This window comes from Nicotiana attenuata, unplaced genomic scaffold, assembly GCF_001879085.1.
Source record: "Nicotiana attenuata strain UT unplaced genomic scaffold, NIATTr2, whole genome shotgun sequence".
Taxonomy (NCBI): Eukaryota; Viridiplantae; Streptophyta; class Magnoliopsida; order Solanales; family Solanaceae; genus Nicotiana; species Nicotiana attenuata.
In genome coordinates this window covers 127351-140002 of record NW_017672794.1, presented here as the reverse complement: position 1 = coordinate 140002, position 12652 = coordinate 127351, and the positions used below count along the sequence as shown (strand labels likewise).

The 12652-nt window shown below is 38.0% G+C and overlaps 1 protein-coding gene across 5 annotated transcripts; it reads right to left on the bottom strand.

The window, feature by feature from the left end:
- Positions 1–382: 382 nt before the first annotated feature.
- On the bottom strand, positions 383–7141 carry LOC109214529 (zinc finger CCCH domain-containing protein 13-like). 5 transcript variants are annotated; one of them, XM_019378458.1, is made up of 6 exons: positions 5953–7141; positions 3714–4821; positions 2487–2869; positions 1489–2333; positions 1322–1405; positions 383–1068 (listed from the first exon to the last, which is right to left on the bottom strand). In XM_019378458.1, the coding sequence occupies exons 1-6, from the start codon at positions 6491–6493 to the stop codon at positions 478–480; spliced, it is 3552 nt and encodes a 1183-aa protein (XP_019234003.1). In that variant the 5' UTR covers positions 6494–7141; the 3' UTR covers positions 383–477. The 5 variants fall into 5 exon arrangements, with proteins under 5 accessions (XP_019234003.1, XP_019233999.1, XP_019234001.1 ...); XM_019378454.1 differs by having other exon boundaries at positions 1489–2869; XM_019378456.1 differs by having other exon boundaries at positions 1489–2869; positions 3714–4803.
- Between the last annotated feature and the right edge of the window lie 5511 nt (positions 7142–12652).

Genomic DNA, 12652 nt, shown 5'->3' with positions numbered 1-12652 from the left:
GAACAAAACCAAATAACCAGAAAATGATCACAAGTAAATCACAGTACAATAGCACAAACTTGGTGTTTAGGTATCATATAAGCTGGAAAATAACACACCCCAAAATGCAGCACACGCCAGCATGGATAAGAGGAACCTAATCCTCCAAGAAAAAAGACCAATCAAAACTCACATCAACTGCCTCAAACAATGCAATATTATTTCACATGAAACATGATGTGATGAACAGACAAGTAAAAGCTATTTGCATGTGTACCTGATTTTCCAAAGAGCGTGAGTGCATCAACTACCATTCCAAGTTAAAGAAACCTTTCTGCCGGAGAAAGGCCTTAGGAACCATAGTTCCTTGGATGAAACAGGCTCAATAAATGGGGAAAAAGCATTTTCAAGAAAAATTTCATTTATTAGCTAATTGCAGCAGGCAGACAAATAATAAAAAGAGCGGCATTCCAAAAACTTATGGCAAAATAAATTGTCTCAATGTGTACTTTCAGGAGAATGATGTATCCGACTTAAATTTACTGACCCAAACTCAATTGACTCTGGCATCACTGCCTCAAACGCCTCAGAAGACACATAGGGCAATAGCAAAGGATCACATTTAACATCAACTATCTCCTTTTCCTTCTTAAAATCATCAGAAAAATTCCCTACGGAATCATTGCTCCTAATCAAATCTTTAGACATCTCAGTTGGAGACTCAGAAGATCCTTCCACCTCTTCAGCAGACAGGGGATTTCCCTCCTCGGCTACACCCAGAACTGTTTCCCCTTCCATCCCAACTCTTTCCGCCGTGGAAAGAGGAAATTCAGATTTCTCCTCTCCGTCAACGGTCATTGGCTCTGATGTCTCAGGACAGCTTGATTTTGAAGAACCTACAACCCCCAGATCACCATCTTCTTCTAGCATGTTCCCAGCCATGGCAGGCTCCGTAGTTTCACTGCATTCCGAACTGAAATTCTCGAACTTATGTCCTGGATAAGCCTCTCCGTCCTGACCAGGAAATGACCACTTCTTGCAATTCATGACTTTAACTTCTCTTCTCTCCTGGTAAAGGGACAGGGCTTTCTGCAATTGGACATCATGCAATAGACAAATTTAATGGTGCAACTTTATGCTTATAAGAGAAATTTGATTCATATTTACCTCAGCAAAAAAAGAGAAATAAATTTATTTATTCCGTTTCACAGCTAAGAAGAGCCGGACAACTTTGCCAATACACAACTAAGAAGACATGACTGAGATAGTATGTGAAAGATATAGTTGATCGAAATACTTCTTTTTCAAAGGACATGTGCATATGTACCATAGGAAAAAGTACCTGAAAAACAGAATCAGTCATAACAGCAAAAGGTGGACCACTTGAAAATTTACTTGGTATCGTTGTGGAGGCTGCTACATGCCCCTGCCACAGGAAAAAGAAAGCTTATTATGATTTCAAAAATGAGAACAATGAATAAGCAGAGAAATAATTTTGCCTCTCCTTACCTCCAAGAACAAAATTCTGGAATCATCAACATAAGATGTCATTTTCTTATCGACATCGATTAAACTTATGCATTGATCAAACAACTCAGGCTCTGTAAGCTCTGCAGATATATCAAGCTTCGAGAGGTAAACATGACAAAGAAGAGAATCATCTTTCTCCGATGGCTTCACCTCAATTGATTGCTCTTCAGGAGTAGTCTTCAAATTTTCAGATGTACTCTCTCCAAGAGCACCCCTGGACTGACAGATGTCATTGCTTTGATCATCTGCATCAGTCTGCTTTTGCTCACTCTGAACTGGTTGAGCTGACTCCTCTTCCTGAACTGAATAGTCCTCCTTCTGTGAACCAGATGGCAGCTCCACACTGCTTCCTGTTAGTGGCCCCTTCTTCCACGCATCACTTGTCTCCCAACTCATACCACTATTTGACAGTGGCCTAGGCTGGTCCCAGTCTGGTCTGCCATTAAGGTGAGCTTCTTCACCAGAAACAGCATTGTTAGCATTCCACCCATGCATTGGAGGACCGCATGAACCATCAACTGGAGTTCGCCAACCCATCGGTCGAACATGGCCAGGAAAATGGTCAGCATCTGGTATATGGTAAGTAATTCCAGGGTGACTCAAGTCCATTGAAGGTCCCACACCAAATACTGGTGGTGTAGGGAACTGCGGTATCATTGGATGAAAACCAACAGGAGGGGGACCATGTTGGAAAGGCATGAACCCATTTGCAACAGGCAACGGCCAGTTTGGAACCCTCTTCCAACCATGACCTTGCATTCTTCCAATATTAGGATCATTAATTCTTCTGTGGTGGTTGTTTGACTTCCCTCTACCATCATCCTCTGAAAAGCCAAAAATCAAAGGGCTGTCACCCCCTGACCTAAAGGGGGGAGGAACAGGCAACACAGACTTTGAATTGACAGAGAAGTGACTCCTTCTAGTATAAGGTGAAGAAACAGACACATTATCTCCGTCTATAAAGGACAAGTCATCACCTGCGAGTGCTTTCCCAGCCAAGTCACGGCTTCCTCTGCCTTCCTTTACATCCCGGGAGCCACCACTCCTCTGTGTTGATTCCTCAGCTTCAAGGGTCCTCCATACTTCTGATCTACTTGAGTGTCTCCTATCATAGCTTGCCGATGAAGGGGATTTATCCACCTGCTGTAAAGGAGAACTGCTAAGATCTGATTTGAAACGCCTTTCAGCTGAAGACTCTCCGAGAATATTGTCTTCCCTTTGCATCAGTTTCTCCGTTTTCCGAGAAGAAAAATTTTTCTCCACTGCTCCAGCAGAACCAGCATAATCTCTAGTGACGCCATGTCGAACCCTTTCTTCATAAGGATAATCCTTGTGCTTAGATCCATCTTGCTTTGAGAACCTGGTAGTTGAAAGAACGGCCGAAAATGTCAGAATTTTTGCACAAAAATGATAAAGCAAGGAAACACATAGTTATACACAAGAAATTAATGACCAGAGAATAAGCAATTTGGCAGAAAAGCAGAAAATGCTCATTAGACAATACTTAAGTGACTGGCTTATGATCAAAAGAGATTATCAAAGGAAGTTTGATTCTCCGATATAATACACAGCAGTGTGCCAATCAGACGGTCATTCGAGCTAGGGAACCATAAGCACAAAGAATCACCTGCCCGGAACTTCTAACTAAACGTGGCATAAAACTGCCAATAAGTTATTTACCTTTTCGGGGAAAAAGACCAAGAAGCTAATTATGACTTGCAGCCAAAACTAATGAGAGAAACTATAAAGGCAATGTCTCAATTATCCCACTGATCAGCCAAAAACCTCCCAGAACAAATTTCTTGCTATATAAAGGGCTAATGACTTTTCTGGCATTCCTACATCGCAAAGAGGTCCATCCAACATCTCAATTATCCCACTGATCAGGCAGAAATTCCAGGAAATACCAACTTTAGTGCCACTACATATTCCGTTTACTCCAGGGACTGTCGCTATCGTTCGAAATAGCCATTTTGTTACCAAAAAAAAATGAGAGAAGTTTGATTAATGTGGTACAGAATACAAGTTTCCCCTAAAAAACAGAGAAAAATAATAGAAGGGTCCAAAAATATCTAGAATGATCATTCCATGTACCACAACCAAGGATTTCAGTATCCGCTCTAATAAAGAACACAACTATGCCCATGCACACCTATCATTCTTTTCATTTTCACAGTATCATGTGAGGAAACTGGTAAACTTGCCTGTAATAATCCCTTGTAGCATGAGACCCAGAACTAGGTGAAGTCCAGCGTCTGTTGTTGCTCGGAACAAGTTCTATTTTAGCATTCCTGGAGATAGATCTTCCGTTCTCAGTGACCAAGTCTACCGTAGCACTGCTCTTGGATCTCTTCTCTGCATCAGATCGTAGTTCTTTAATACTTGGAGATCTAATATCACCAATGTCCTCTTTAGCACCGGTTCTTCTTCTTCCTCTGTCATCTTTAAACCTTGTTAGATCATCATAACCAGGGCTGCCTTCATGCTTACTTGACTTTCTAGGCTGCAAATCAGCAGCATAACTCTCATCCCTCGGATGCTTAGCACCAGACCTGTCACCTAAACGGTCTCTTGGAGCACGTTCATCCTTGTACTTGGCATACCTGAGTCTCTTGTCTTTGTCATTTTCATCTGCTTGCTTTTCATCCCTGCGTCTACTATCCCTTTCACTGGCTTCTCTGTACTTGCTATTCCTCTGCCTATCATCTCTTTCAACATCTTCATGATATATATCTTCATTGTGACAGCCATCTTTATCTCCATCTTCTCGATACTTATCATCCCTATGCCTATCATCTTTATCGCTATCTTCACGATACTTGTCATCCCTATCTCTCCTCTCTCTTTCACCATCTTCGTGATGCTTATCATTCTTGCGCCTACTATCTCTGTCACCATCATTGAGATACTTCTCATGCACGTGCCTGTTATCTATTTCACCATCCTCCTGGTACTTACCCTCTCTATGTCGACCATCTCTATCACTATATTCCCGACTTTTTTCATCATGCTGTCTTCTATACTTGTCCACATCCTCTAAATACATAGCATCCCTATCCTTGTCATCTTTACCACCATGCTGATGCTTATCTCCATATCCATCTTTATGTTTTCCATCTCTCTGTCTTTCATCTTTACTATGGTCCCACCTGGATGACAACCGTCTACTATCACTTTCGTTTAAAACATCTACATATTTGTCTCGATCACCAGAGCCTTCTGTTCTCTTCCGTGACCTTCTCTCACTTTCCTTCTCCAACTCAGGATTATATAACTCATTTTGTGTAGACCACTCTACAAAATCCAACAAAACTGAAAAGATTTTAAAGGTAACACTCAGTAATTTCTCATTAAAGGAAAAAAAAAAAAAGACTAACCAACACATAACAATTTGACCAATGATGTAGAATAACAATGCACAGTAGACACTTTACATACATGCAAGATGATATCGAAAACATGCATTACATAATGCACATATACTGATAGAGTTATTATTGAGTCCAAGTCAAAGTAACATCAAAACTGCTACATGCAGTTGTAACAGAAGCTAAAGTCGGTGGCCTTTAGCTTCATACCAGATCATTGGAAATTATGCATTCGTGGTCATGTTCGTAAAGTTCAGATCATTATTTATTTATCTTTGTTTCTTTGCATGTATCTTTTGTTCTCTTTTGTTACATAGGATCTAAAAGTTGATTTTTCATCTATATGAAACTCTTGTGTTTGTTATCTTTCATTATTTTCCTTTGTGAACTTTCTACAAAGTATAATAATAAACGTAGCAATCCATCAAAAAAAAACAATAATTCTGGCATTTTCCACATAGTATTTCCTAAGCACCAGTGACTATATGCTCAAAGCCAGGAGGTTTCTAGGTTCGGTTTTCCCACCACTGCTGGTAACTACATACTAGCTCCTTCTAATTCAAATATGACTAAAACAAGCTTGCCCCCAGGGCCTAGTCAAGTGGCAAAGGGTGGTGGATTCGTGTCTTAGTTCACAGGTTCAAGCCCCCACACCATGCAAAGCAAAGCCTAGTATTTAAGTGGAGAAGGGTAGAGGGGCGGGCCCATTATCCACCGAGTTTCGAAGGCTGCGGTTGGTCCAAAGGATCAGCCCCAGACGGATTTCTCGGTCATCAAAAAAAAATATGACTAAAACAAGCCATCCTCTAGTCTAGGAAAAGCATTAAAGTTTCAACCTTTCATAATTAGGTATGCAGAATTCAACAAGAAATGCAATGCTTACCACTTAAGTATCATAGGATTTCAATCGAATTGTTGTTCATACTACCAAAATATTACTGCTAACTGAAACCTAGGAGAACTTTTACTCAAAAGGCAAAGGGGGCTTTGGGGTACCAAAACCTTGCCAAGCACCACATAATGCTACCTAAACAAAAATACCAATCACAAAAAACACACAGATAAGTCACCTTACCAGCATTTTCTTTACCTCTTTTGCCCTGCTTCTCATCCACAGAATCCCCTGATTGCCTCTTCAAACTGTTTTGACTCTTCTTCTCTTTTTCTGATAATCCTACCTCCTTTTCCTTTACTTCCCTCGAATCCTTACCATCTTTCCGGGCCGAATCCTTCTCAGATTTCCTCTTTGCTACCCTTCCACTCTTACTGTCCTGTTTCTCCACAAATGAGGCAAAAACATTCTTCTCTCTACTACTCTCCTGCCTTTTACTACTTTTACTCTTAGAATCAGCCAGATTCTTCATTTCTTTTTCTTTTAATCCCTTCTCAGCATCAATTTTCAAACTTTCTCCCTTCATTTCTTTGCTTTCACCATTTCCACAGCTAATCAGATCTTTACCAGAAGTTTTACGCTTCTCAACGGAAGTTGCTGAACTCTCCTCCTTACTACTCCTCTCCTTCATCTTCATATCCTCGTCAGAATCCGAACAGTCTCTACTCTCCTTAGCACTGTGTTTACTCTGCTTGTGCGATTTCTGCTTCGAACTTTGAGGCATAACTCTAAAATTCCCCAAATATAGCCTTTTGCTTAATTCAAAACCCTAAAAGTATTACAGCACCACTACAATACTCATATTCGAAGCGTAGGTGTCAAATTCCTTAAGCCTTCTTCTTTTCTTCAAAACCGAAGAGGTATTACAGCACCACTACACACATAAAATTCATTATAACGCGCCGCCGTTAGACATCCAATTCGCAGCAGACTACCGCTGCCGGTGACAGTTAAATCGCCGGAAATTTCACCAATTTGGAGAAACTTTTGACCTCTTTATCGCATACGTATAAATTTCCAGCCGCAACTGTAAAATTCCAAAAATTAAGCTTTTTTTTAACCAAAATCCTAAAAGTACCGCCAACACACACTTATATCGATTCCACTAGAATCACGAGCCGTTAATAGAGAACCAATACCAATTCAACAAACACCGACGGTGCCGGTTGACTCGCCGGAAATCCGACGAACTTGCAGAAATTTGACCTTCACTCAAATCGTCCGATAACCGTATACGACGTATAGAAAACCGTATAGGATACGTATACAGTAGAGAAAGTTTATGCAGAGAAAATGTGAGCGAGAGAGATTGGAGGCGACGGTTTGTTTGCTGGGGAAGTAAAATGTGATTTTCATTGGAGTGTGTAATGACGGAAATACCCGAAAGGAAGTTTATATCTACTTCTATTGACACGTGATGATGACCTGTTTATATCTACAGCAGAATCTGTATTTGATTTTGTTTTGCAGGAATTGTTGGTAATTTCTTTATAGTTTTGCTTTCTCTATTTAGTCAACAAATTGGAATTACTGCTTTTTTAAGGTTCCAAACCAAAATAACGCCATAGATTCACAAATTTTTTTGAAAAAATCTGATTTGGGTGAAATTTGATTTTGAAGATGCTGTTTGGACATAATTTTTTAAAATATATTTCATTTTTTCAAAAAAAAACATGAAATGTGACTTATACCATAAGCTTTAAAAACTATCAAAAATACTCAACAATATCAAAACAAACAAACTTGCTAATCTTGTATATGCATAACCTTCGTCGATGTCATTCGTTATCATTATCACAAATCATAGTCCTGAACATAGATAAGTTTGGCACAAAATTATTATTTGTATAATGAACTACAGAATACACTATCCTAAAATCATAACCGGTTATTTTAATATTAATTGCTAATAACACAATTATTACCCACTATAATGCATCAAATTGCAATAATATTACAAGATCCATCAGTCCAAAAGAAAATAATAGTAATAATTAGTTGGTGGGTTAGTTGGGTCATAATAGATGGTGGGCTTTATTGTTAAAAAAAAAAAAAAGTTTGAGAGAATTTTTGAAAGGGAAATTTTCGTTCCTATACTATATAGGAAACTATATTACCAAATATGTTCATAGTTTGCATATACCCTTCATGCTAATAGTATTTTTACAAAATATAGCCAATGCATTAAATAAGGAATCATTTTAGCTTTAGGATTCCTTATTTAGGCGCGCTAAAATTGGGGAATTAAATATTCTTCCAGATCTTCCACAACGCAAATCACGCACATTCATAATTATCATCGGCTTCGTTTCAAATTTTCCATACTCAGTTTTTACGATACACTCTGTATGCGAATCTGCGTGATACACTCTGTTTTATGCGAATTTGTCGAATAACGCAGAAGATTTGTATACAATCTGTTTTATGCGAATTCGCAGAAGATTTGCGCATTTCGACATAATCAAGCACATTCATAATTGCGTTTTTTGCAGAAGAGAGCAGCAATTCCACCATTGACAGCCATTAAAAAGCTTTGAAGCTTTGAATTCAAATTTAAATTTTCAAAAATCATTACTTGTTTGGATTGGGTGTTGTTGAAAATAATCGGGAATATGGTTTGGAGTTTATATCTCAATTTTGAGGGGTTTTGGTGAATATTAGACTTGGTTTTGACTGAATTTCATATTGAAACTCGAAGAAGAAGAAGAAGAAGACATGACATACATTATATTGCAGAAATTATAGAAAAATTGTAGAAAAATTGTAGATTGTTGTTTATTTATTTTTCTTTTATTCATTTACCTATTGTATGAAAGTTGAACAACATTGTATAAAAATTATATTTAAGTGGATGATTTAGTACTGTTTTGCACAAAAATATGTATCAAAAATGTGAAACATACATTTCAGGGGAAGCATGTCGAGTCCAAATATGTACCCAGTTTGTAGATATTTTGTAGATAAATTGTAGATTATTTGTATTCTGATTGTAAATGCTTTATTTTCTGTTTTCACAAATAAAAAACGACTAAAACTTCTACAAATCTTCTGAAAAAATGCAATTATGGCAAAAATCCCAATTATGCTACAATTGAATGGGAATTGGGATATTAAAATTTAATGTACCCAGTTTGTAGATATTTTGTAGATGAATTGTAGATTATTTGTATTCTGATTGTAGATGCTTTGTTTTCTGTTTTCACAAATCAAAAACGACTAAACTTCTACAAATCTTCAAACCATATTCCCAATTATTTACAACAACACCCTATCCAAACAAATAATGATTTTTGAAAACCCAAATTAGAATTCAAAGCTTCAAAGCTTTTTAATGGCTGTCAATGGTGGAATTGCTGCTCTCTTTTCCTTTCCTCTTATATTACTGAAATTTGGGATTGCGAGATAGAGAGACGTAGAGAGAATTCACAATTCCTTGCAACAACATCCAATCCAAACAAACAACGTCTTTTGAAAACCCAAATTCGAATTCAAAGCCTTGGCTATGAAAGAAATAATGGGATTTTGATACAGAAATCGTGGGTGTGGGAGGAAAACATGGGTGAAGGTGTGGGAATTAGAGAGAGAAACGTGGGGGGAGTGGTATTAGAAGGAATATACGGTACCATTAAATTAAGAGTGTAATTAATATCCTTTAAAACCACTAATGGTATATAATTGGTAATTAGGTATATTAAATGTAATTATATCAAACCTTAAACATTGAGGGTAATATAGTTTCCTATATGGCATAGGAATATAAAAATTCCTTTTTGAAATTGTTAAAAAATTCAACAGTAATATTTTGGGCCAAAAACAGGTCTAGAGCTAGTTTTGGGATTTAAAAATTTTGTTTTTAAAATTCGTCAAACATGGATAAAATCTACAAACAAACATGTTTTGCCAAAATAATTTTGGAAAAAAACTTGGCAAAAGCTATGACAAACGGGGGCTTTACGCGGAAAGAAAAATGAACCTTTTTACCTCTAGCGCATGCCTGACTTGGCTAAACATCTCAGGCTAACGGGCGTCTAGTCAAGTTTGACGGGATATAGCACATACTTGTCCATCCTTACTTACGAGTGATTTTATTTTGTATCTCAGGCCTCTTTTTATCTCACATATTTGTAGATCCATATCTTACACATTTGGGTCCATAAAATTCTGGGACCACATAGTTGTGAGACAAAAAAGATACTCATACAACCAGTGTCAGTTGCGTGAGACACAAAATAAATTTTTTCCTTACAACACCCCAATGGATCCAATGCCTATCATCTTCAACTTCTCTCCATTTTCCCTCTTCTTTAACTTTATATTTTAGATTTGTTATGTCGCATGCGTCACAAAATTCAATTCAATTCAATGCATTCCATAAAATGCTATATTTGTTACTGTGGAGATTATTGTAAGTTGAGGACTCACCCTAGGCAATGAGTCCAACGCATGGGAAAATTTTTATTTTGTGTCTCACACAACTGACACTAGTTGTGTGAAGCCTCTTTTTTGTCTCACAACTGTGTGAGTCCCAGAATTTTGTGGACCCAAATGTGTAAGATATGGGTCCACAAATATGTGAGATAAAAAGAGGCCTCACACAACTAGTGTAAGACATAAGATAAAATCACTCAACGCATGGTAGGCATGCGCTACACCCAGTTAAACTTGACCAGACATCCGTTAGCTTAGGACGTTTGGCCAAGCTGGTATAGCACATGCCTAGAGGTAAAAAGTTTTTTTTTTCCGCATTACTTTGATTCTTCAAGTTGAATTATACTTTATGTTGGTTGTAGTCTTCTAGACTCCTTTGTTGTTACTTCTATCTAATAGTAGAAGTATACATTAGTGTAATAATTCTAGAACATAAAAATAATTTCTCAGCGAAAAAGAATCGTTTAGAATAAGATATTAGTCAATCATCAATAGTTATGCGCAAAATGTACATTTATTATGATTAAGTGAAGAAGTTTATAAATTAAAAAAATTTGATACACATCATATATTTATCTAGTTGATGCGTTGTGAGTAAAAGTTTTTTCTTTAACTCAAAAAAATGAAAATAAGGACATCTAGTTCAAATTTGTATATGGTGAAATCAGAGAGTCCAATTTCTTGTCACTAAGGCACTCGGAAGATCACCTCGAAGGCTCGAGGCCGCGGTCGAGTATCTCTCCTCGAGGGTTGACAATGCTCGACCCCAGGGTAGTAATGGTCACGGTAATGAGAGATACGGGGAGTCCCCAAGACACGCAGCTAGGACTGACACAACCTAGCGGGCTACTCAGAACCCAAATCAGGGCGTCAGTCAGCCGTCCCATCCCCAAATCTATGTAATTAATGTATTTTATACTATGCGGGGATTTCCCTCCTACATAAAGGGAGTCTTTGTCATTTTGTAAGGTCTGTTGATTCAGTTACTCCACATGAATATACGAAGAACATTCTCTCTGCTTTCTAACATACTTTCTTGTTATAATTGCTTTCATTTATTATCTTCATACTTGTTTATCATTTATTGCTTATCATTGGCCATAGAGAGCCTTTATTAATTTCGATATAACTGTTAGCTACACCCCGATCACCCCCGATAGCTCATTATCGGGCCACAGAACCGACCTCGAGGTCTCCGTATCGACAAGCTCGAGGCTCCGATTGTCAGCCTCTCGGTTTGATTATCGCCTTATCTTTAGCTCCTGTTTCGTCTCTAAACTTCATACACATAGCATCATCTGCTTAACAACTAACATAAAAATAGATCACGTATTTTTAGAGTCCCATCAACAAATTTAATTGTTATTACCATTTTCACGGTAAACAAAATTGCTCATAGATAAATACTCAACATAGTAAACTACCACGTGATGAGGGTGGTACGAGGTCTCGTGATTAAGCCCTGAAAATAGAATCGTTAGGAAGCATTTATCCCCAAAGTCTGATTTCCTTATGTGAATCCAGATTAATCAAATGCCGAACCTCGGGTGTTCAAAAATATCAAACACTAGATTTGTGGTTAGCATAAGGACAGAATCACTTCCTTCCGTTACTGCACTTCCCCTCCGGGGCAAGCTCTAAAGCATCTCTTGAGAAATTATGGTTGCTTTCCTCTTCCTTTCAGCTCCCAAGCCTTCAATTCCACCACCTCTTCTTAATATTTGAAGTTGAAGTTTTGAAAAGATTTGAAGTTATGGAAAAGTTTATTCAAGTTCAATATTTCATTTCAATTTCGTAAACGATCGTCAACTTGCAAGCTGAAACTTTAATCTACAAACAAAACCATCAACATTTCCATCTTCAACTTCAACTACCCCGACTGCAAAATTCAAATCTATATGAGATACTAAGAGGCAGAAGACTCTGTAATGGAGAACAAGGCCTCCAACAAGAATGTCAGAAGTCAGTCTCAAATGAATCATATTCATCTATGGCTGCTGAGGGATTTTCCCAGAAGATACATTCGAGAAAGAAATGCTGGTGTTTAATATGTTTAATTTTGCGATCATACAACAGCAACAAACTCAGTGTAATCCCACAAGTGGAGTTTGGGGAGGATAATGTGTACGCAGACCTTACCCCTACCTTGTGAAGGTAGAGAGGTTGTTTCCGATAGACCCTCGGCTCTCAATTCTGCGATCATAGATTATTTTTTTGTTTCAAGTTTTCTTCATGTGCGGGCTTGATTCCTCTTCTTCGTCCAGGCACATGCAAATATTAGCGTATATGGAAGTGAAATTTGAAGCCGAGACAGCCTGCTCGAGTGCAAGTGCCCGGTAGAATCATATGACCACCTTATCTGAAAACTCTCTAACCAGATGGTAGAGAAATCTTATCATGCAATGTCAACGATTCTATACCAGAAAAATAAAAACCTATCGATGCAACGAGGTAG

Bases quoted from the DNA above. Each gene is read 5' to 3' on its own strand.
- LOC109214529 (XM_019378454.1), bottom strand. From the start codon at position 6,493: ATGCCTCAAAGTTCGAAGCAGAAATCGCACAAGCAGAGTAAACACAGT. The intron at 2,870-3,713 runs GCAAGTTTACCA...TTCAACTACCAG, and splicing joins GCTACAAGGGATTATTACAG to GTTCTCAAAGCAAGATGGAT. The intron at 1,069-1,321 runs GTACTTTTTCCT...GTCCAATTGCAG, and splicing joins TGACTGATTCTGTTTTTCAG to AAAGCCCTGTCCCTTTACCA.